Source organism: Mus pahari, chromosome 7 (assembly GCF_900095145.1).
Source record: "Mus pahari chromosome 7, PAHARI_EIJ_v1.1, whole genome shotgun sequence".
Lineage (NCBI taxonomy): Eukaryota > Metazoa > Chordata > Mammalia > Rodentia > Muridae > Mus > Mus pahari.
The window spans coordinates 4,193,677-4,218,393 of NC_034596.1; the positions used below are offsets into that span (position 1 = coordinate 4,193,677).

General features: G+C 38.5%; 1 protein-coding gene across 3 annotated transcripts in view; it reads left to right on the forward strand.

The window, feature by feature from the left end:
- Atad2b (ATPase family AAA domain containing 2B) overlaps positions 1-24,717 on the forward strand; it is a 123,413-nt gene that overhangs the window by 19,436 nt on the left and 79,260 nt on the right. For all 3 annotated transcript variants that reach the window (XM_021201380.2, XM_021201381.2, XM_029540646.1), the window contains exons 3-13: positions 911-960; positions 1,343-1,496; positions 3,343-3,445; positions 4,515-4,623; positions 6,252-6,368; positions 11,778-11,853; positions 14,056-14,154; positions 17,659-17,770; positions 20,557-20,672; positions 21,105-21,279; positions 24,300-24,388. In XM_021201380.2, the coding sequence (XP_021057039.1) occupies positions 911-960; positions 1,343-1,496; positions 3,343-3,445; positions 4,515-4,623; positions 6,252-6,368; positions 11,778-11,853; positions 14,056-14,154; positions 17,659-17,770; positions 20,557-20,672; positions 21,105-21,279; positions 24,300-24,388 (1,200 nt within the window). The remainder of the gene's footprint in view (positions 1-910; positions 961-1,342; positions 1,497-3,342; positions 3,446-4,514; positions 4,624-6,251; positions 6,369-11,777; positions 11,854-14,055; positions 14,155-17,658; positions 17,771-20,556; positions 20,673-21,104; positions 21,280-24,299; positions 24,389-24,717) is intronic.

Genomic DNA, 24,717 nt, shown 5'->3' on the forward strand with positions numbered 1-24,717 from the left:
CTCTCCCTCTCCCTCTCCCTCCCTCCTTCCCTCCCCCCTTCCCTCCCTCCCCCCCCTCATAATGATTTTTACCATTGCCTCTTACTGTTTTGACTGATTTAATGATGTGATTTAGTCATTTATAGCTACATCCATCCAAAATTTATTTGGCACCAAGACCCATGAATAAACCAATAATTTGCAAGTAAACTGAGTTAATGTTATGTTGGGGCCAGTGCCAAAGTGTACTTATAAGGTAATAAAAGTGATTCTTTTGTGGTTTTAAGTTGATATTGAGAATGATTTTGGAGAATTTCTGAAAACCATTATGTAGCAGCAACATTTTAGAGTACATGTATTGAGTCAATTGCTTTATACTTACATTTATATGTCTGGAGTATCATGGATATGGTGTACAGAGGTGCTAACTGTGAAATCTTACATTTGAGAGCGTATTTAAGATAGACTTTTTTAATTGTTTTCCAGAGACAAGGGGGAATAGGTGTTTGTGTTTTAAAATAGATTGGATTATCAAATGTTTGTGATATTTAAGTATTTCTTTTCCTCTTTTACAGTTTGTTTGAATAAATTTGTCATAGCTTGGAATTTATTTTCTCAGTGAAGTCTATAGTTGTTGTCTGTTGCCATGGCTCCTTATGGTCTTGGCTAAATTTATGCTGCTTAACCTTAATCTTTTAATAGGATTTGAATTGGAATAGTTGACAACAACATTAATTCAGCTTATATTAGTTTTTTAATTAAAGTTTCTTGAAATAATGAAATGACTTTGAACTAGTATATTTTAATTGATAGGTTATCAAAGTAAAATATATTGTATTATTTTAAAGATGGATAAGTACAGCATTATTCATTTCATACTTACCTAAGCAAATATTGATATGCTTGTGTATTTAATGTATTTGTTTTCTAGGTTAACTTCTCAACCGGGTGCTACATTACCAAACGGACATAGTAGCTTGTGTAAGTACCCTGATGGGAAGCTGGTTAACCCTGAAACTGTTACAGTGCCGTTAGGTTAGCTGTGAACATGGACAAAAGTGGAGCCATTTAGTTTTATTTTTATTAACATTTTTTGGGACTAGAGATTTAACTGTGGTTCTTCTGCACGGCCCAAAAGTTTCCTACTTCTGAGCCATATATTCCAACCCCTTAGAGTGATTTAATAGTATAGTCTTTTAGTTGGAAATGACTAAATTTCATAAAATATTAATGTTGAGACCCTTGATTATTTAATACTAAAGCCATTTAAGAAGTTATATTCAGTTTTTATAGCCTTTAAATTTTGATTTTTTTTCCCTATTTTTCTGTACTCTGTACTTTGAAATGAAATTCTCTCTTGCAGCACTTCGAAGCCACCCCCTTCGAGGGGAAAAGAAAGGAGATGGCGACCTTTCATGTATAAATGGTGACATGGAAGTCAGAAAAAGTTGTCGGTCCAGGAAAAACAGATTTGAAAGTGTGAATCAGAGTTTATTATTTGATCAGCTAGTAAATAGGTATGAGTGTTTATGAATTAAGCAATTTCATTTAATATTTTGATTTTTCAGCTTTTTTGGTGTATGCATGTGTATATGTTGTATATGTGTTTGCATGTACATTTGTTTGAATATGTATGGGGAGTGCCATTGTGCCATTGGAGGTCAGGGGTTGACATAGATTGTTTTCCTCAATTGCTCTAATTTTTGAGACAGGCTCTCCTGCTGAATCTGGAGCAAACCAGTTGGCTAGTTTGGCTGGCTGCTCACTCCAGGCAGGGGTCTTCTGTCTCCACCCCCATTCACATGTAGCTATTCTCCACCTTTTTCCACATGGGTGCTGTTCCCAGTTTTTACATGAACTGAGCCTAGCAAATCAAACAAAAAAACCTAAATAGCAATTGGTAAGACATTATCCTAGGTTTCTTAAACATTGGTGTTCTACTTTAATTTAAAAATTGTTTAATTAACCTTATTAGCTTTAAAGTTTTTATATATCCATTTTCTATATATTTTTTGGTAACAACTTAATATTAAAAGATTCAACTCTCCCCCAGTACCATGAATGTAGTAGTTATTTATCATGTTATGGTGGTGTTTCTCCTCCCCGCCCAGTACCATGAATGTAGTAGTTATTTATCATGCTATGGTGGTGTTTCTCCTCCCCGCCCAGTACCATGAATGTAGTAGTTATTTATCAGGCATTGGTGGTGTTTCTCTCTGTCACCCCCTTTTCTTTCTCTCAGTGTGTAGACCTGGTTGGCCTGAAACTTACTGTGTAGATTAAACTGGTCATGAATTTATAGTCAATTCACTGCCTCTGAAATGCTGAGATTAAAGTATTTGCCACCATTCCTGACCTACATTATGGATTTTTAAAGTTTTAATAAGCAAACATGTTTATTTATTTTGAGCCTTAAAAACAAGGTTCATAATTTTAAAGTTTTAACATGTATAAAAGTTGAAGGTAGTCTTTCATGTCTTTTTTAAACATTATTTAATGTTTATGCTTGTATGTGTAAATGCACTACCTGTGCCTGTGGAGAGCAGAGGAGGGCTTTGGATTCCTTGGTTAGAGTTGCATGTGTTTGTGAACTAGCTACCTGATAGGGATGTTGTGAATTAGCCTATAATAGAACAATTCCATCTTTTAGTATAATATCGCACTATTTAGTGTTTGCTGGTCTGGAACTGTGTGCATCAGGCTGGTTGTCTTGTCAGGGTTTCTATTCCTGCACAAACATCATGACTAAGAAGCAAGTTGGGGAGGAAAGTGTTTATTCAGCTTACACTTCCACATTGTTCATCACCAAAGGAAGTCAGGACTGGAACTCAAGCAGGTCAGGAAGCAGGAGCTGATGCAGAGGCCATGGAGGGATCTTACTGGTTTGCTTCCCCTGGCTTGCTCAGCTTGCTTTCTTATAGAACCCAAGACTACCAGCCCAGGGATGGCACCACCCACAAGGGGACCTCCCCACTTGATCACTAATTGAGAAAATGCCTTACAGCTGGATCTCATGGAGGCATTTCCTCAACTGAAGCTCCTCTCTGTGTGATAGATAACTCCAGCTTGTGTCAAGTTGACACAAAACCAGCCAGTACTCTGGTCTTGAACCCACAGAAATCTACCTAACTGCTTTCTGTGTGCTTAGATTAAGGGTGTGCTCCACCACACTTGGGCATCTTGTTTTATGAATTGGGAATTGTGTTTTGATAAATTCTGGTTATGAAAGTCATTCAATTGAGATGTTATGGATAGTTACATATCAAGAGATAGTTTAATATTGGTTTGATGAGCCCTTTAATGTTTATGATGTGTAAATGTGCTCCCACCATTGTCTAAACTCTTTTTATTATATGATTGTAGTACTGCTGAAGCTGTTTTACAAGAAATGGATAATATTAATATCCGACGAAACCGTCGATCAGGCGAAGTAGAGCGGCTTCGAATGTGGACAGATACAGAATTTGTGAGTATATTAGCTGTGGAAACCTTTGCAAGTATTTCTCCTTAGTTTTTATTCATGTCTGTCTGTGTGAGTGTGTGCCTCGTGTGTAGATGCCCACAGAAGCCAGTAGAGGGTGTTGGATCCCCTAGAGCTAGAGTCACAGTTGGTCATGAACCTTCTGATGTATGTGCTGGGAAGCCTGGAAGAGAAATATTTTTCTTTATACTTGTAAAGAATTAGGAGTCTAGAAACAGGATGAATAGCAGTAGATCACCTTCCCTCTCCCCTCTCCCCTCTCCCCTCTCCCCTCTCCCCTCTCCCCTCTCCCCTCTCCTCTCCTCTCTGATCCCCTTCCCTCCTCTTTCTTGTTATGTAACTAAAATGGCCTTGAACTTCTGACCTCCTACTTGCAGGCATGTGGTATCATGCCTGCTACACTCCCAGCCCAACAGCAGTTCTCTCTCTCTCTCTATATATATATATATAATGTGTATTGGTGTTTTGCCTGTGTGTATGTCTGTGTGATGGTGTTGGATCCCCTGGAACTGTAGATATAGATAATTGTGAGCTGTCAAGTGGATGCTGGAAATTGAACCTGGGCCCTCTGGAAGAGCAGCAGTGTTCTTATCTGCTAAGCCATCTCTCAAGCTACCCAATGTCATATATTTTAAAATTAACAATTGTTTATTCCTCTTCATTCCATGCTTAGTTTGGGATTTTACTGTTTGCTGCTGTTCCTGCTGCTCCCTCTTCAAATCCCTCACCCAATTTCCTTTTCTTCTTTCTGATTTTCTTCTCCCTTAGCTTTTTTCCCCTGCCCCCTCTTTCTAAAGAAAAGAAAAGAAAAAAAAGTCCTATGGGCTTGAACCCCAGGTCTTGGATATGTTAAACACTGACTCTGAACTATGCCACATCCCATATCCCTTTTCTCCTTTATATTTACTGATTTTAGGATGTTCTTTCCATGAATTTGTGATTTGCAAGTAGATGTACGGTAAATTATATTGAGCAAGCATGTTTGATTTATTGACTTATTTATAGCAGAGAATAAATGCTATGTTAATAGTTGACAAATTTCTTTCTTTAAAAGGAAAATATGGATATGTATTCAAGGGTAAAAAGACGAAGAAAATCACTGAGAAGAAATAGTTATGGGATACAGAATCATCATGAAGTTTCTACTGAGGGCGAAGAAGAAGGTCTGTACAGAGCCATGTGATGGAAATACTAGGGGCCTCTGAGAGGGAAGAAGAATGTATACTAGCTATGGACTTAGAGGAGGGTTGTTTTGCTTTTGTTTTTTGCCTTTTGCCTTTTATGTCTATGCTGTATAATCTAAAGTAATTTAAATTCAGATAATATCTGAAGTTTCATTTCCTTCACTTGGCAAAATGAAGTGGCTATTGGTAGTCCTTTACTTGTCTAGTGTGGGCAAGCCTTGGTTATGGGCTAGCCTGCCTAGTTGGTAGCCCTCTTGTGTTACTTGTTAACCTTGTAACTGAAAGGCTCCAAGTCTTTGATTATTTGGATTTTAATTTTTGTTATAGATTGAGAAGTATATAGAGAAAAATGGAAGTACTAATAATAGTGGAAGGAGTTATACTGTTTTAGCCTGACATCTGTCTAGTTCTGAACTGAGTAACACAGAATGAATTTGTAGGACTGGAACTAGGAACATAAAGAGCACATTGGCCCTGTCATTTAGAAACTGATGTCCCGCAAACCCAATGGTGTAATTCTCTAAGCAGTGATCATCAAAGGATGCATTTCAGGAGATTTGGTATATTGATAATATAGTTTACTTTCCAAGATAATCTCCCTCCCCCCTTCTTCCCCCAGACATGGTTTCTTTGTGTAGCCTTAGCTGTCCTAGAACTACCCTTATAGACCAGGCTAGCCTCGAACTCATAGAGATCTGCCTGTCTCTGCCTTCTGAGTGCTGAGATTTTTTTTTTTGGGAAATACTAAATAAATGCAAACCACTCTGTGCCAGCTGGTCCCAGTGGGCTGACTGGCCTTACACTGGTGGGCATGGCCAGTCTGGTCTCATCTCGTGGAAACTCTCTGACTCAGAGCTCTGAAAACACTCCACCCAGATCACTAAGTTCCCACTGGTGGGTTGCTACCACACCAGCCCCACACTTCAAAATTCCCATGGCCACTTGGGTTGCACTTCTTGCAAACCCACAGTTTGCTGTTGTACCTTTCTCTCTGGAATCCAGTTGAGTCGCTGAGTGAAGGAAAACACCACACAAACTTAGTTTAGAATCAACAGGTAATTCAATCATTGGGCACAGCAAATAGAATCCTAATCTTATAAGCCATATTAAATATAAATCCTCCAGTGGCGAATCCACTTGGATTCGCCATCTAAACGGGGCCACTTTAGCTACATCTTGTCCTCCTGTTGTCCCCATTCAAAAATCTCTCTCCTGCCTCTTCTCTTTCTCTCTCCCATCCCGTGATTGGTTTCTTTATTTATTAGAAGGGTCAAATGAAGTCCTGAGTACCAGGTAGCCCCTCTTGGGAAAGCTGAATTAACATCGAAATATAAACAGCACCAGGGCTATCCATAACCTGGTTCACAATGGTTTATTTTATTTTTTCACAGAAGTGTATTGAATATTGGTAGGAAGAACTTTTTGTTTTTATATATATTTTCCTAGGCTTATTTTTGGCTATACTAGTTTATACTGTATCATAAATTGCTAACATTTTAAAATGTCACATGTGTAGAAAGGATAATAGATGAAAGTAAATACTCGGTTGAGAATGGAGCCATATCTATGGATTAAAGTGTTTCTTCTTTTCTATATATGGAAACTAGAATCTCAAGAGGAGGATGGAGACATAGAGGTTGAAGAGGCAGAAGGAGAAGAAAATGATAGACCATATAACTTGAGACAAAGAAAAACAGTGGATCGATACCAAGCACCGCCAATAGGTAGGTGACTCTCAACAACTTCTTTGCCTAATGTAACTGAGTAACTTTACCACTCTTGAGATAAAAAGAGCACTTTTTTCTGGGCTCAGTGATATAGTCCTGTTTTCTTTGCTGTTTAGGAGGCTGAAGTTAAAAGCCTTAAGCCCAAGTTTTCATCATTGGAAAGATCCCTTTCCTAATAAAGATATTCTATAATATATATATATATATATATATATATATATATATATATATATATATATACACATACATATATACACACACACACACACACACACACACACATATATATATATATTCTAAGTAAAAAATATTCTTGAAAACATAAGAAAAAGGGTACATGAAATGTCACAGAGACTGACCCAATGACAAAGCATTTGCCCTCATATACAAACCTTATCTTTAATTCCTAACAACAAAACAAAAACACAGAATACAACATACAAACAAATCTATGCACACAGAAACAAGGCAGTAGTGGCAAAAGGATTGAGTGAGAGGAAGAGGAAGAGCAAGAAATGACGCTATGCAAGACCCAGTGCTGTCACTGGTCACCATAACCACCACAGCATGTGTTCAGGGAATTATGTAGAATTATATATTATTATGTAGAATATATATATATATATATATATATATATATATATATATATATATATATATATATATATATGGTGGTGCAAGTCTTTAATCCCAGGAGGGAGAAGCAAATGGGTCTTTGTAAGTTTGAGGCTAGCCTGGTCTACATAGAGTTTTAGCGTAGCCAAGGCTATGGTGGAAGGCCAAAGCTGAAAAGGAAAAAACAAATTTTATTATGAATAATGTGTATTTTGCCTGAAAGTATGTCTGGGTATACATCTGTGCATCATGTGTATGCTAAGTGCCCACAAGGGCCAGTAGAGGACATTAGATTCCCTGGAATTGGAGTTACAGATGGTTGTGAGCCACCATGTGAGTACTGGGACTCAGATTAGGGTCCTCTAGAAAGTAATCAGTGCCTTTAAGCACTGAACTACCTCTCCAGCCCCTTCCTTAGAATTCTATACTCTAAAATTGTGATCGTATGGAAGAGCTGTGCTAACTCTAGAAGCTGTTCAAACATTCCTTTATTCCTCTTAGGAGTCATTGTCTCAGATAGCTCTCGCACTAATAAGAGAGATGTGTTATGGCAGAAAAAATGTTGGAAATCATTATTCTGGTCTTTTGTTTTTCATTTTTTGAATCTTTATCTGAAATAAAATTCAAAGTATGTATTTGTAGTTTACAGCTTGGCAAGTTTTGTAATTTGTTCATACCTGTGAGGCTTTGGGCATAGCGAAAATAGCAGACGTACTCATAAATGCCCCAGGTCCCCTCATTCCTGTGTGCATGCTGCTCTATTACTTGTGTCTCCCTTGTATTAGTCTTTGGGTACCTATCTATCTTTAACTTTAACTTTAGATAAGATTTATATGTTTTTGATTTCATACAAATGAAATTGTAAGTGCTTGTTGCTTTTTAATTTTTTGAAGTAGTTTCATTCTTAGCCTTGGCTGGTCTGGAATTTACTTTCTAGCTTAGGGTAGCTTCAGACTTGTGATCTTCCTTTCCCAGTCTTCCAAGTGGTACAGTTAGTAGGCATAAATCACCACCATGTCCAGCTTTAAAATACTACGAGAATACGTTTTGTGGGCTGGTAAGATGACTCAGCGGTTAAGAGTGCTGAATACTCTTCCGAAGGTTCAAATCCCAGCAACCACATGGTGGCTCATAACCATCCATAACGAAATCTGATGCCTTCTTCTGGAGTGTCTGAAGACAACTACAGTGTACTCACATATAATAAATAAATAAATATTTAAAGAAAAGAATACGTTTTGCCTTCTCTTTCATTCAGCTTAATTATTGTAGTATTCACTATAGGCGCAAACAATCACAACTGTTTTATTAGTCATTTTTTAAGGGCATTAAGATTAACTTCAGCTTTTGGTTTGGTTGTTATAAACCCAGGTGTGGTGGTACCAGCACATCTTTAATATCAACACTCCAAGTCTGGGACAGAGGAGGGATCTAAATTTTCATCCTGAGCCTGAGACTGTTTAAAAAAAACAAAACAAGGACAAACAGGCAAATACTTAAAAAGTGTGGTTGGTAGATTTTATGATTAGGTGTGTATATTTAATTTTGTAAAAAAGTAGCTATCTTTCAAAGTGGTTAGTTGTGGCATTTCCATTAAGATTGTATGCTCTCAGCCAGGACTACTTAGAGTTGTCCCTTTATACTCCCTACTAGAGAAGAAAAAGTGTTCATGCTCCTAGCATAGCTCCTAGTAACACGTGCCTTTAATTCCAGAACTGGGACACAGAGGCAGCCTGGGCTACATAGTAAGTTCTAGGTAGCCAAGGCTACACAGTGAAACACTGTCTCAAAAACAAACAAACAAACAAACAAAATAAAGCAAAACAAAACAAAACAAAATAAAATAAAAACTTTATGTTCCAGAGCCGGTGAGATGGCTCAGCAGGTAGACATTTGCTGCCGAAGCCTGACAGCCTGAGTTAGAGCCGTAGAACTCTCATGAAGGTGGAAGGAGAGAACTGAGAACAGAGTTGTCCTCTGACTACTCCTCTGCCCCTGATAAATACATTTAAGACATTAATAAAATGTTGTTTCATATACTTGTTATGATGTGCTTATATATATTTATGTGTGTGCAAAACCCAGCTATAAGAGGGTTTGTATTGTAGTTTTAGTTTGTGTCTCTCTAAGGAGGTTGAACACTTTTTTCATGTTTACTTGGCACATCTTTGTGTGTGTGTGTGTCCATGTGCATGTAGGTGTATGTGTATCTGTGTGTATCAACATCTGTGTCCTCATCAGTCACTATATTAGGGCTTTTGTTGTTGTTTTTGTTTACTAAAGGCAACTTAAGAAAGAATTTATTTAGTTCCAGAGGAGTAGTCCATATGATGGGGGAGGCATGGTGACAAGTGGCTGGAAGCTGAAAGTTTCATAGTGAACTTGGAAAGTGAGCTGGAAGTGAGGTGAGGCTGTTAGCTCTCAGGCTCATGATTATTGATGTAGTGCCCCCATCAGGCTCCACTTCCATACCCTCTTCAAAGAGCACTGCCAACTGGTCTCAAGTACCTTGAGCCTATGGTGGCCATTCTCACTTGACTCCCTGGTCCCATAGGCCCATGAGATTGTAATGCAAAATGAAAATACATCTAACTTTAAGATTCGTGGCTGGGATCCCATGTAAAATTAAAAAAAAAAAAATCACATACTTCCAGTATGCAATATACTCGCGTGGAATATACCTTCCCATTCAAAAGAGAAATGGGGAGGGACATCATGAGGAAATACTGGACCAAAGCAAGATAGAATCCCAGCAGGGTAAATGCCAAATCCTGTATGTAGCTCCATGTCTTAGACCTGTGGCTTTCATTTTTAAAGGGCTTAGATGTCTCTGCCCCTCCAGTTTTGCTCTCTGCCACATACATCTCTTTCTTGGCTTCATTCCACTCCCTATATGCAATTCTCCAGCAGATGTCTCATGGCTCTAGCATCTCCAACATCTTGGTGTCTCCGCTACAACCCAGGCTTCACTTTCACAGCTTGCATAATTGCTTCTTAGGATCTTTTCTGACAGTGACTTTAGCATTGCTTGGTCTCAGGCCTCTCTGAAACTGGGAATTTATAACAACCTCACTCTTGTATTTTTAATGCCTCCAAAGCTAATACCATATGCATGATACTACCACATTTGCCTTCCATTCTCAGCTCCTTCAACTACTTTAGTTGTAGCTTGCCTGTATTCAAGCAAGAGCAAGCAATCCCTTAGGCTTTATCCAATCACAAGTTGGAAGCTTAGCTGCTATCTTAGTTATTTTTCTATTGTGCTGATAAAGCAATGTGACCAAGGCAATTTAAAAAAGAGATGAATGGAGCTTACTGTTCTAGAAGGATAGACTCTGTGATGACAAAGGGATTGCATGGAGCTGGAACAGCAGTTGAGCACTTAGATCTTTCTTTATTTGTACTTTTTATTATTATTTATTCACTTTACATCCTAATAGCCCCCTCCACACAGTCCCCCCCCCCCACTTCTCTGAGAATGGGGAGCCCCCCTGAATATCACTCCACCCTAGCACATTAAGTCCCTGCAGGACTAGGCACATTCTCTCCCACTGAGGCCAGACAAGTCTAGGGGAATGGAATCCACAGGTAGGCAACAGATTCAGAGATAGCTCCCACTCTAGTTGTTGGGGGACCCACATGAAGACCAAACTGCTCATCTGCTATGTGTGGAGCACTTACATTTTGATGCACAAGCAGGAGGCAGAGAGAGAGTGCTGAGGGGTTGGTGAGATACTTTTGAAATCTTATGCCTACCTTCCTCCAACAAGGCTCTCTGTCTCTCTGTCTCTCTCTCTGTCTCTCTCTCTCTCTGTCTCTCTCTCTCTCTGTCTCTCTCTATCTCTGTCTCACTCTCTCACTCTCTCATTCTCTCACTCACTTTCACCCACCCCCCAGACAAGGGTTCTTTGTGGGTTTGGCTGTCCTGGAACTCACTCTAGACCAACCTAGTTTCTAAATCACAGAGATCCAACTCTCTCTCTGCCTTTTAGGTGCTGGGATTAAAGGCCTGTGATACTACTACTCAGCACAAAGCCTTATTTATCTCTTAATCCTTCCCAAACAGCTTACTAAGGACCAAGAATTCAAATACCTGAGGACATTTCACTAAAACTACCACAGATAGGTAGGGTCTTGCCCTCAAGGAACCTTTCCCATTGTTCTAGTGGGGGAGGTGTAAGGCAGGTAATATAAATGTTTTCTTCCTACCTTTTCTAACGCATATTTTATATTATGCTGTAACCAGGGGCTAGCCTGGTTTCTTAGCTCTTGTGAAGGTACTTTTAAGCTTGAAGATTTGTTCACATTTATGTTTTTGTAGGAAACTATTACTGGGGGTACTACTATGCCACTTTCTTCCCTACTACAAATTTGTGAAAAATGGATCATACTTTTGGAAATATTAACGTCTATTTAAAATGTTTATTTGGGGGCTGGAGAGATGGCTCAGTGGTTAAGAGTATGGACTTCTCTTTCAGAGGTCCTGAGTTCAATTCCCAGCAACCACATGGTGGCTCACCGCCATCTGTAATGGGATCTGATGCCCTCTTCTGGTGTGTCTGAAGACAGTTACAGTGTACTCATATACATTAAATAAGTACATCTTTAAAAAACGTTTATTTGAAACAAAATAGTACTGATACAAAGTTTTTGTCTTTGTTATGTTTCCTCACAATAGTGTGGAAATTAAAGATACATAACTACGTTCTCATAGAAAGTTAATAGAGGCAATTTAAGCTCTTTTAGTGCATGGATTCATTAGTTATTTCTGTCTTTCTTATTTTTTTTTAGTACCAGCTCATCAAAAAAAGAGAGAAAATACACTATTTGATATTCACAGGTCTCCAGCAAGAAGAAGCCATATCAGGTAAGTTGTGTTTGATTTGGAAGAAGAAAGTAGTTGTATATGTTAATGAGAAAATGAGAGATTTAATTGCATCCTTTGCTTTCTTCCTGGCTTTCTCCTGTCATTTCTCTCATTAGTGACAACACTTATCATCCTACACATGACTCTTTTTGGTTCACAGTTTATTTTTAAATTTAATTTTTAAATTAATTTTGACTTTCACATCCTGAAAGTTGAAGTATCTTAAGAGTTGACTGGAGCCGGGTGGTGGTGTCGCACGCCTTTAATCCTGGCACTCGATAGGCAGAGACAGGCAGATATCTGAGTTCGAGGCCAGCCTGGTCTACAAAGTGAATTCCAGGACAGTCAGGGCTACACAGAGAAACCCTGTCAAGAGTTGACTGGAGAAGGGCTCATGATGTTCTTTGAGACATTGACTAGCTTTTTTCCCTTGAGAATTGGTTTTGTTTTGTTGTCCAGGCTTGCCTGAAGCTCCTTTCTCAAGAGATTCTTGTGCCTCTGCTCCCTAGTAGCTGGGAATACAGACACTCACTGCCCACCACACCTTGGCACTATGTCTTAATGCAAGTCCCTTTTTATACCTAAGAACAAAGCAAAGCACAACCAGCAGATACAGACGTTTAGAAAGTTAGAAGTGTATCACTTTATTAGTTTTTGATATAATTCCTTGTTATATCAGTTGGGCTTTGAATTTGTGGTGACCATCTAGTTTCTCTTCCCATAGTGTCTATTTATAGATTGGACTATTTATTATACAGTCTTTAGGTTTTTTTTTGGACAGTAACCCCCTATTTGATAAATCACAGGCAAAGATTTTTTTCTTTCTCTAGACTTTTCTTCCCTCTGGTAGATGTTTTCTTTGTGATATAGAAAAGCTTATTTATTTATTTGACATAGCATCTCAGGAAAGCCTAGGCTGGGTTAGAACCTCAGTTCTCTTCGTCCCCTCATGCTGAGAGTTCTAGGCGTATGCCGTCATACCCAGCCAGACGCTCCTAAATCTGATTCAGTTTTATTTGTGAGTACTTTTTATGATTTCTTGAACTATTGGAATATTAATTTAGAAAGTCACTGCTGTGTCTTAAAGTATACAATTTAAAAGAATAAAGAATTTAATTTGGCTATGATAAATTCTGTCAGGACATGTTGAAGGGATGCAATGTTGTAAACTTTTAAAATTATTGTAGTTTGTAGACCAGTTATACAATTTTTTTTCCTTTTGTCCTTTGAGACCTTGTTATGTAGTCCTTGCAGTTCGGGAGCTTGCTATGCAGACCAGACTGTCCTCGAACTCAAGAGATATGCCTACCTTTGCCTCCCAAATGCTGGGGTAAAGGTGTGTACTACTATGCCCGGCCTGTTATTTAATAATTTAACACCATTATTTCTTCTTTGGAATGATTTTAGTCTCTTTTATTTAGTTATTTTGGATAATTCCTTTATTATGTCATATATGGGTATTTTACCTGCATGAATGTCTGTGCACCACTTAATGCCTGATACCTCTGGAGGCCAAAAGAGGGCATTGTATTCCCTAGACCCGGAGTTACAGACAGCTGTAACCATATGATTACTGGAAACTAAATCTGGGTCCACTATAAGATCAGCCATCTCTCCAGTTCCTCTTTTACTTATTTTTGAGATAGGATCTTTTTTTTTTTAGATTTATTTATTTATTATATGTAAGTACACTGTAGCTGTCTTGAGACACTCCAGAAGAGGGCATCAGATCTTGTTATGGATGGTTGTGAGCTACCATGTGGTTGCTGGGATTTGAACTCCGGACCTTTGGAAGAGCAGTCAGGTGCTCTTACCCTCTGAGCCATCTCACCAGCTCTAGATAGGATCTTATTATGTTGTCCAGACTGATCTCTTGGGCTCAAGAGATCCTCTTACCTCATGCTCTTCCCAAATACCTTGGACTGCAGACATATCATCAAGCCTGGGTAGTTTCTTTTTATTAGAAATATTTCATGCATTTGGTTAGGCTTCAAACGGGGTAGAAGAGTCATTATTGGGAAGTAAAAGCTATCGCCAGCAGCCAGGTCTTCGCTCAGTCGTGGAGGAGGAACAACAAATGTGGGAGCCTTGGGTTAAGAGCAGCACCCCCAAAGCAAGAAGGACACAGAACAGATGACCCAGAGGCCTGAAGTAGGAAGCCGTTGCATACTACAATGGTTTTTCGATTCCCTTTTCCAATAGAAGGAAGAAGCATGCCATTCACAGTAGTGATACAACTTCTTCTGATGAGGAACGCTTTGAAAGAAGGAAGTCAAAAAGCATGGCAAGAGCAAGAAACAGGTTAGTCAACTGTCTAGTGGTACTTCTGTGGTAGGGGGGAGACACAGGCTTTTCTTTTTAAAGATACGCTTATCTATAATGGCATTTGGTTAATGCTAATAGTGTAAATATTTTACATTGGTGTATGTGTGTGTGATTGCTCAGCTATTTTTGGAGTCAGTTTTCTCCTTTTGACATGTGCTCTTATGAACTCGGCTCATTAGGCTTACTGACAAATGCCTTTACCTCTTGAGGCATCTTGATAGCCCTTATTTATTAGATTTTATTTTATATGTGTGTTTGCTTGCACATGTGTATGTGTGCCATGTGCATACCAAGTGCCCTTGGAGACAGAGGAGGGCATTAGGTCTCTGGAGCTGGAATTATAGATGATTGAGAGCTGCCACTAGGGTGTTGGGAACTGAACCAGGGACTTCTCTGCAAGGGCAGCCAGTGCTGTTAAACACTGAGCTATTTCTTTTTTTTTTTTTTTTGGTTTTTCGAGACAGGGTTTCTCTGTGTAGCCCTGGCTGTCCTGGAATTCACTCTGTAGACCAGGCTGGCCTTGAACTCAGAAATCCGCCTGCCTCTGCCTCCCGAGTGCTGGGATTAAAGGCGTGCACTACCACACCCGGCTAGCACTGAGCTATTTCTTCAGACTCAGTATTTTGAAATAGTTTTTGACTTGAGGTAGTACTACCTTGAGATTCTTTTTTTTTTAAGAATTTTTTTTTTTAAGATTTATTTATTTATTATATGTAAGTACACCGTAGCTGTCATCAGACACTCCAGAAGAGGGAGTCAGATCTTGTTACGGATGGTTGTGAACCACCATGTGGTTGCTGGGATTTGAACTCTGGACCTTCAGAAGAGCAGTCGGGTGCTCTTACCCGCTGAGCCATCTCACCAGCCCCCTACCTTGAGATTCTTAAAGTATAGGTCCCTTAAATTAATATGTTCAAGAAAAAATTATAAACAAACTATAACATAGCATTAATAAATATGTATTTTTACATAACTAGAAATTGATGTATATATGTTTACAGATTTTTATGTATATATCACCTGTTTATTATAAATCATGTACTAACATCAAGGTGATGGCGAGATGTAAGAGAATATAATCTGAGGTAGAGTCTTTCTACTGCTTCCGAGGCTGGGGTCAAGGGGTCCTCCTCTTAGCTTCTTGCATAGCTCAGCCTAGATATGTGTGGCACTGTAACCATTTAAAATCTAAGTTTAAGTACAAGTATTTAAAGCCTGTTTAATCTGATCTTCTATTCTGAGAGGGAATATGGGAGAGAAGAAGGAAGAAGGGGAGAGAGACCGAATATACAGAATAATGATGGTTCTATGATCAAACACAGAGCCTAACCGATATAAGTGGGTGCACTAAACTGTATGTTCTGGTTAGAATAACTTACTTTAGCAATTTTTTTTTTTTTAAAGACCGTGTTTCTTTTCTTTGTGCAGCCTTGGCTGTCCTGGAACTCACTCTGTACTGTAGACCAGGCTGGACTTGAACTCAGAGTTCCGTTTACTTTTGCCTTGATTAATGCATGTACTACCATTGCTAGTTGTTAATATGTTTTTTAAAAGGTAATTAGAATTCAGAAATGTTAATGAAGTTGTAGTTATCATAGAAGTTGTACACATTTTAGGCTTTCCCATATTGTGATCTTTACCTGTACTGAATTATATTCTTGTGCTATAATGACATACTGGAGCCTAGGTAATTTGTTTAAAAAAAAAGAAAAAGGATTTTATGTAGCTTGTAGTTTTGGAGGCTGACTGCATACAACATAGTGCTGTCCCTGGCAATAGGCTCCTGTGGCTGCTTCACATCCAAGCAGATGTCATTGTGGCAGGAACACAGGGCTGGAGGCTCTCACATGTGAAGTAGGAAATGGATACTAAACAAGGTTTCATGTGAAGTGTTACTCTCTTCTTGTACTGTGTTCCCACTGACCAGAAGCCGTTTGGCTGGGCTTCACCACCTTAAGGTCCTACTGTTCATATCACAGCAAAAGCACTCAGCCTTTCCTATTGGGAGATAAACTCGAGAAAATAGATTCACGCTCATGTTTGCTTTATCTGGTGAATTACTGATTTTGGTCACTTGAAAGTAGGAAGAATAATTTGAGACATGAAACCAGTTGGGCGGTGGTGGCACACGCCTTTAATCCCATGACTTAGGAGGCAGAGGCAGGCGGATTTCTGAGTTCAAAGCCAGCCTGGTTTACAAAGTGAGTTCCAGGACAGCCAGAGAGAAACCCTGTCTCGAAAAACCAAAAAAAACAAAAACAAAAACAAAAACAAAACAAAACAAAAGACATGAAACCTTTTGATGTTGTTTATCTGGGTTATGATAAAGCAGAATGATGAAAATATGTTAAAGAATATTTAAAAAAACTTTTTTTTTTTAAGATTTATTTATTATATGTGTGTACACTGTTGCTGACTTCAGACACTCCGTAAGAGGGCATCAGATTCGTTATGGATGGTTGTGAGTCACCATGTGGTTGCTTGGATTTGAACTCAGGACCTTAGGAAGAGCAGTCGGTGCTCTTAACCGCTGAGCCATCTCACCAGCCCCAAAAACTTTTTTTTAACTTTTTATTGATTCTTGTGATTTCGCATCATGTATGCCCATCCCACTCATATTTGTGGGATATGCCTCTCCAGCCTTGCAACCTCCCGTCAAGAAAAAAAAACCTCACAAACAAACACACTAAACAAAACAAAGCACAGAAAACATCTTGTCATGGGTGATGTTGTGTGACACACTGTGACTGACAGTGTAGCCCTCTGTCCACACAGATGTCGTGGATGCACTTACACAACTCTCCTGCTCTCAAGCCCTGCACCGAACGAAGCCTCTAGAGCCAGCTCCACTGTGCTGTCCAGTCCAGGCTTGGGGCTCACTTTCCTAAGTGCTGTGAGGGGCTGGGCCAGTTCTGTTCCACCCCCTCAGGGCTGGCTTACCCATACTGTTGTTGTCAGGGCCAGCTCCACAGTGTTGCCTGGGTGAGGCGTAGGGCCTCCTCTCTTGGGCACTACAGCTAATGAGGGGTAGGACTAGCTCTCCTGACCCCCACAGGTGGTGATTGGGGAAGGGCAACCCCCATGCATCCACCCTACCTCATGGCAGATGGGTGGCAGGGCCAGCTCCCTTGTTCTTGCCCCTAGGGTTGGCTTACCTGTACCCCCTCCACCAGGTTGTTCAGTTCTACTGTGTGCTGCCCAGGTGAGGTGCAAGGGCGCATGTTAAAGATTTTAACTTACATTGACTTTAAAATGTGAAAGATTTAAACAAATGTAGCATTTATTTATTTTGTATTTGTATGCCATCATGCACATGTGTGAAGGTCAGAGGATAACTGGGAGTTGAGTTTTGCTTCCCACTATGGGTCCAGGGATCCTGTTCAGGTTGTCAGGATGGTGGCAAGAGCCTTTGCCCACCGAGCCATGTCACTGGCCCCTCAATGTTTTAATGCCTTTGTCTTCATGTTTTACACATTTCAGATGTTTGCCTATGAACTTCAGAGCAGAAGATTTAGCTAGCGGCATTCTCCGAGAACGGGTAAAAGTGGGTGCAAGTTTGGCTGATGTTGATCCCATGAACATTGATAAATCAGTAAGTTTGTAAATATTTTCTCAGAGTGGTTTTTTTTGTTATGTTCTTAAGGGTTTCCTTATTTCTAAAATAATCCATATAAAAATAGAAACTCAGAGCCCGGTGTGGTGGCGCATGCCTTTAATCCCAGTACTCGGGAGGCAGAGGCAGGCGGATTTCTGAGTTCGAGGCCAGCCTGGTCTACAGAATGAGTTTCAGGACAGCCAGGGTTACATAGAGAAACCCTGTCTCGAAAAACCAAAAAAAGAAAAGATAGAAACTCAGATATGACCAGTATTAATACTTTCATGTATATGTTTTGGATCCTCAAAACCTGTGCCGCTTAGTAAAGTCTTTTCCTGTTTTTGTAATTAGAATGTATAGCAGATGCCAGATAAGGTAGTGCATGCCTTTCATCCCAGAACTTGGGAAGCAGAGGCAAGTGAATCTCTGAGTTTGAGGCTAGCCTGGTCTACACAGTGAGTTTCATGACTGCCAGAGAAACCATGTCTTGAAAAAAACCAAACTAGCCAACCAAACAAACAAAAACAAAAGAAAATATAGCATGTAGGAAATGTTCCGTATACCACAGGAGCCAATTTGATGTTTTAAATACATGATTTCATAATAGCATTTGGGTTTTAAATAGTTATTTTAGGTGTGATGTTGCTAATGATTTTTAAGAGAAACAAGGTTGGTATTACAGGAGTGGTTGGGCATTATTTGTAATTTGTAATTGCATTGAAATATGGGGATTAAATAGAAGTGAGGACTTCAAAGATGATGGAATTTTTTTTTTAAAGATTTATTATTATACATAAGTACACCGTAGCTGACTTCAGATGTATCAGAAGAGGGCGTCAGATCTCATTATGGGTGGTTGTGAGCCACCATGTAATTGCTGGGATTTGAACTCAGAACCTTCAGAAGATCAGTCAGTGCTCTTACCTGTTGAGCCAGCCCAAAGATGATGGAATTTAGTGAACTGATTGCTTTTGGAGACTGACAGAAACAAACTGTGTGTGCTGTGTAGGTTTTGACTTAAATAAATAGGTAGCTAATAGATACACTTGAAAGTATTGGGTGGTTCCATTATCTAGAGTAGAGTATACAGGAAGAGGAATGAGACTGGAAGGATTGACTGTACACATTACAGGTATCTGGCATATCTTCAGTAGGAGTTACATGTGAGCAATTGATTGGTTTGGTATAAGGTAGAAATATCTGGGTAGAAATTTAGGTGTGGTGTCATCAATGCAAAAACAACACGGTTTCAGTTGTTATGTTCAGTGAATACCCCAAGGAAGGAATGTGGTGTGGGAAGACCACAAGCTTATGAGATGTGGTTTACTGATCACAGTGTCTCATGTGGGATAATTTGAAATATTACTGCATAACCAAGAGTTTATTGGTGTTTTTATGGGTCTCTTTTATCTCTATACAATGTAATTTAACTGATTCTCACATGTGATTTAAAGAGGTTATCAGAGTAGACTTGCATATACAATTGAAGATGAAATTTTAATTATCTCCAAATCAAAGTTACAGAGTAAAATATCTATTTAATTAACTAGGACTAAAGGAAATTTTAGATTATGTATGTCCTGAATTCCTAGAAAATAGAACAAGTTTTTGAGGACCTTACCATCTTTTTAGATTTAGTTTACCAATACTTTACTCTTATAAGTCTTTTAATTTCAGATGTGTCCGCCAGTCAGTTCTAATTTGATAACATAAATCAGAGAATTTAGCTTCTTTTAGAATGTTTCTGTTTTGACCTTCTTCAATTTTTAGAGTTTAATTTTCCTGTCATAATAAATGATTGATTTTATTTTATTTCCAAGGTCTATGGTAGAATGAGTAGTGGGGAAAGGTTCTACCAGGCCCAGCAGGCAATATCTGTTAATGTTCTGAGAAATTTTCTTTTGTCATTTTTTTTTTTTTGTATACATTCTTTACAATGTGTTTTAATTGTCGTAAATGCTATGAGTGAGAGGAACAGTCTCTGTCACTCCTGGTGTATCAGTGCTATATTAGTGCTTTCCAGTGTCCTCATTACTGTTCCCTATGAAGAGAAGTTAAAGCTCTTTCCTAGTAGAGGAATTGAATACCGAAGAGTAAGTTTTTGTTTGATTAATTTGTGGTTTGGAGAGCCACTTTGGTAACTAAGGTTTTCTTGCTCTATCCATAAAGTAAGTTTTCTTTTGGGAGGAGACAGTATTGTCCCAGCTGAGGATGCATAAGATCTATTGAAAGGCATTTGAAATGTAACATCTTCTATAGATTTATTAATGTTTTAGGTTGGGCATTTATCTTATTCTTGAGTTACCTGAAAAATAGCTTCATTTGCCTCAGTTGAATTTTACCTTTAACTTTATTTTCTACACTTATTTGTATGTTGTCAAAACTTATTTGTATGTATGCTCAGGTGGATCTCTTGAGTTCAAGGCCAACCTTGTTCAGAATGAGTTTCAGCCAAGACCATATATATAGAGAAGCCATGTTTTGAAAAATGGGAAAAAAAGAAAAAAGAAAAAAAAAAACTTCTGAAGGAATGTATTTCTGAATCATAGAACTCATGAATTTAAAAAAAAATAAAGAACCTGGGTTGGGTGTGGTGGTGAATGCCTTTAATCATAGTACTTGGGAGGCAGAAGCAGGCATATCTCTGAATTCAAGGCCAGACTGGTCTATACAGTGAGTTTCAGACTAGCTAGGGGTACATAGTAAGACTTTGACTCAAAAACAGGCAAAATAATAGAACATAAGAAATCACTTTATATTAAACTTCCCCCTCTTTCCCCAAGGTGCGGTTTGATAGCATAGGTGGATTGAGCCATCATATACACGCTTTGAAGGAGATGGTAGTTTTTCCACTTTTATATCCAGAAATTTTTGAAAAATTTAAAATTCAGCCTCCAAGGTATGTCATATATTAGATATTTATTATTGTACTATTATTTTTAATTGATTGAATATCAATTAATTGTCTTTGATTATTAAAATTTCATATATATATTGATATGTTCTAACAATGACTCTTAGGAATTATTATTTAGAGCTTAAAGGCTTGCTTTCTATTTTGGAGTATAAGAGTCATTAAGGCACAAGATGAGATTCTTTATGGAGATGTGAAATTCTAGACCTTTCAGAATCGTCCTATAGTTTTAACCTTTCTTGATTGGAGGAGTTTGGTCCTTCGAGGACTCAGCAAAGTGAAAAATTTGCAGATACACTAGAAAAAGCTTTATCAGTTCTTAATTACTATATAGTAAACCAAAGTTAAATGCGGTAGAGGGCTATCTTAACTTGGTTATTGGTGATAATATTGACTATTTTCTTTGATTCCTTCTAGGGGCTGTTTGTTTTATGGTCCTCCTGGCACAGGCAAAACCTTGGTTGCTAGAGCATTAGCTAATGAATGCAGTCAAGGAGACAAAAAGGTAGCATTTTTCATGCGAAAAGGAGCAGACTGTCTGAGCAAGTGGGTCGGGGAATCAGAAAGGCAGCTGAGGCTTCTCTTTGATCAGGTAAGGAAACCAACTAATTCAACTGCACTTTTTTTTTTTTTTAAAAGAATATTTTTTGGCTTGAGAGATGACTCAGCGGTTAAGCGCACTGACTGTTCTTCCAGAGGTCCTGAGTTCAATTCCCAGCAACCACTAATTTTAGCTTCACTAAAAAATTTCCTTCAAGAGGGAAAAGCATCTGGGCACAGTCACAATCAAAAGCAAAATCAAACTCCAGCTCTCCAATGTCTGGGATCCAACTCAAAATCTTCTGGGCTCCAAGGGCTTGGTTACTTCTCCAGCCAGGCCCTTTGTAGCACACACCTTGTCTTCTCGACTCCAGCTCCAGTTAATAATCATCTGTAATGGGATCTGATGCCCTCTTTTGGTTTGTCTGAAGACAGCTACAGTGTACTCATATAAAATAAATCTTAAAAAATTTATATTTTGTCTGTAGATAGTTATGAGGAGACATATTCCAATTAAGAGTGTGAAATTTAGGATTAGTAGTTGTAAGCCTTAAAGGCAAATTTACCCTCTGCCACTTGTGGAAACTGATTCCAGCAGTCCCTAGGATTCTAAAATCTGCAGATGTGTTGGTCTAATAAATAAAATAGTAAAGGAGCCAGGTGTGGTGGCGCACGCCTTTATTCCCAGCACTTGGGAGGCAGAGGCAGGCGGNCAAAAAAAAAATAGAATTGTTCACTATACATTGTAGCACATATTTATTATCCCAGCACCGAGGAGGCAGAATTTTAGGCAAGAAGGTTGCCGCAAGGATATCAAAGGGTGAATCCACCTCTTTGTAATGAGAATTTTTGAATTTTGGTTTCTTATTTCAAAAAAAAAAAAAAAAACCAGAAAAAAAATAGTAAAGGATTTAAATATAGCTTATATACATCTTTATGTATCCTTAATAGCATCTCTACATTTCTTATAATATTTCATACAACATCTTTACTATATAAACAGTTTGAGCAAATGTGTACAACCTTTTGACGTTGCAAGAACATGTTGTTTTCTCCAGAACCAGACAATTGAATTAAAAAAAAACACACAAAAATATATCATAATGTTTTAATTAAATTTATAATCTTGGTTTGGACTGTATTCATAGATAAGGGGCGTATGGGCCATAGGTTGAACACATCTGTTACTTTAAAGACAAGGAAAAAAATCTTTGTACATGTTTGGTATAGATACAAGATTAAAAACATTTTTGATATGCAGTTGATTGAACCCTGCATGAGCTGTGCAGAGCTTGCAGATGTGAGAAGCTTCTTAGGTTTAGGCCATCCCCTAGTACTTCTGAGTACTTATGATGGTCCATAAAACACTGTGTGGTTTCACTGGAAACCTGGGATGTAAAGTAATCTTAGATTATAGCGTTACTGAGGAAATGGTACACACAGAAAATGTTAAATATTTGTGGGAGGAATCTTATAAAACCCTATGTTATTTAGTGTCATAGTTGTATTGTGGATGCTTTTATGTCACTATAGTAAGTGCCTGGGCCAGTTTCTTAGGCGGAGAACCAAGTACATCTGCTCTCATGTTTGCTGGTCTTAGTCCTCGATTGGTCCCTTGGTAAGAAAGTTCATGATGCCGGAGCAAATGTCAGAACAAAACTTTTTATATTTTAGTTCATTAGGTGGGAAGGAAAGGTGAAATAGCAGGCCAGGACCCCACAGTCTCTCTCAGGATGTGTCTTTAGTGACCTATAAGACACTGTCTCCTGAACATTGTACCACCTTTTAATCTAAGTGCTACCCTAATGGTTCAGAAATTTAACAAACGAATGTTTGAGATATACTTACTCAGACCATACTAGACTATAAACACAGGATTTGTGGAATTCAGAAATAAATGAGCTTTGAAAAGGCAGAATGAGATAAATGAGTAGGCTAAATTTAACAGGTACTTTTAAAATGTTATTTTCCCAAACAGAACATGGTGGTATGCAATTGTCCCAGATATTTTATTATTGTCAGTGTGTGTGTGTGAGGCCTGAGTTCAATTCAATCCCTGGAATCACAACAACAAATAAACATAACAGTAAAAGAATCCCACTCCTGACCCCGAGGTGATAGGGTCGCTGGAGCTAGGCATGAGGACCTGTACCTATAAGCCTAGCACTGGGGCAGGGTGACATAGGAGGGTCGCTGTGAGCTAGAGAGTGAGAACCTGTCTCAAACAACTAGCAAATCCCAGTTTTCCTATACTAAAAAAAAATTAGTTCTAATATAAGTTTTCATGTGCTCGATGGGTTTAGCGAAGAAAGCAATTAATTTTATATTTGATTATATATCAGTTAATATATGTGAATAAAAATATAATCAAGAATTTATTAGCCATGCATTTCTGTGGTGACATATGTGAAATCTTTTGTAAGCCAGGTTTGCTGTCTAACACTTCTAATTCCATCAGATGCTGGGGCCAGTTTGGTGGTCTTCATGGTAAAATCCAGACACCCCTAGGTTATAGAATGGAAGTCTCAAAACAAAGCAAAATATCCTTTACACAAAAATGTGAAGTAGATATATAATTGATGAAATAGTTCAAAAATCATTTAAAAGTTATTAGTATAGAGCAGGACCTTGTGACTCATGCCTTTAATCCCAGCACTTGGGAGGCAAAGGCAGGTAGATTTCTGAGTTCGAGGCCAGCCTAGTCTACATCTCAAGTTCCAGGCCAGTCAGGACTGCATAGCGAGACCTTGGGTTCAATTTTCTTTATTATAAAAAGCTAAAGTCTATCTGACAGTAGTTGTGGGCTGTGGGACGCCTTGCAGCTGACCCTGCTCCTGATGTTTCTTTGTTACTGAGAAGTCTTTGTTTCTGTTGTTTGCTGTTCGATTCTAGACCCTTGTACCCATTAGAACATGCTTTGAACCCAGATCTTGTACTCATTCAACTCAGCCCTACTATGTACTTTTAAATATTTGCTTCATGTTGTACTGTGTGCTTTTATGTTCATTAGTAAGAAAATACTAAGTTAAATTCAAAAATGAAAAGTAATTAATATTAATTCTCTCTTTATAGGCATATTTGATGAGGCCTTCTATAATATTTTTTGATGAAATAGATGGCTTAGCTCCTGTTCGCTCTAGTAGACAAGATCAGATCCACAGGTAATTTTTTCTGGACTGACTGTATTGATTTTCTTCTCCCCACTTATCGACGTAGTATTTGGTATTAGCCCTTGGTAAACACTTGAAGGCTTGTAAGAATTTTTAAATGTGTCTATTTCCTGAGGTACCTTCATTCAACACAGGATTAATTTAGAGTCTATAGCAATTTGGCTGCCTTTGATTTGGGCTACTGTGATAGTCCTGCTGTGAATATTTGTATTTGTGATTCTGTGTGTGTATTTCACTTTTTTCCTGGGTAGATCTTAAAAAAATTTTTTTGAATATGTTTTGAATTGCCACTCCCCCCCCCCCGTGTGTGTGTGTGTGTG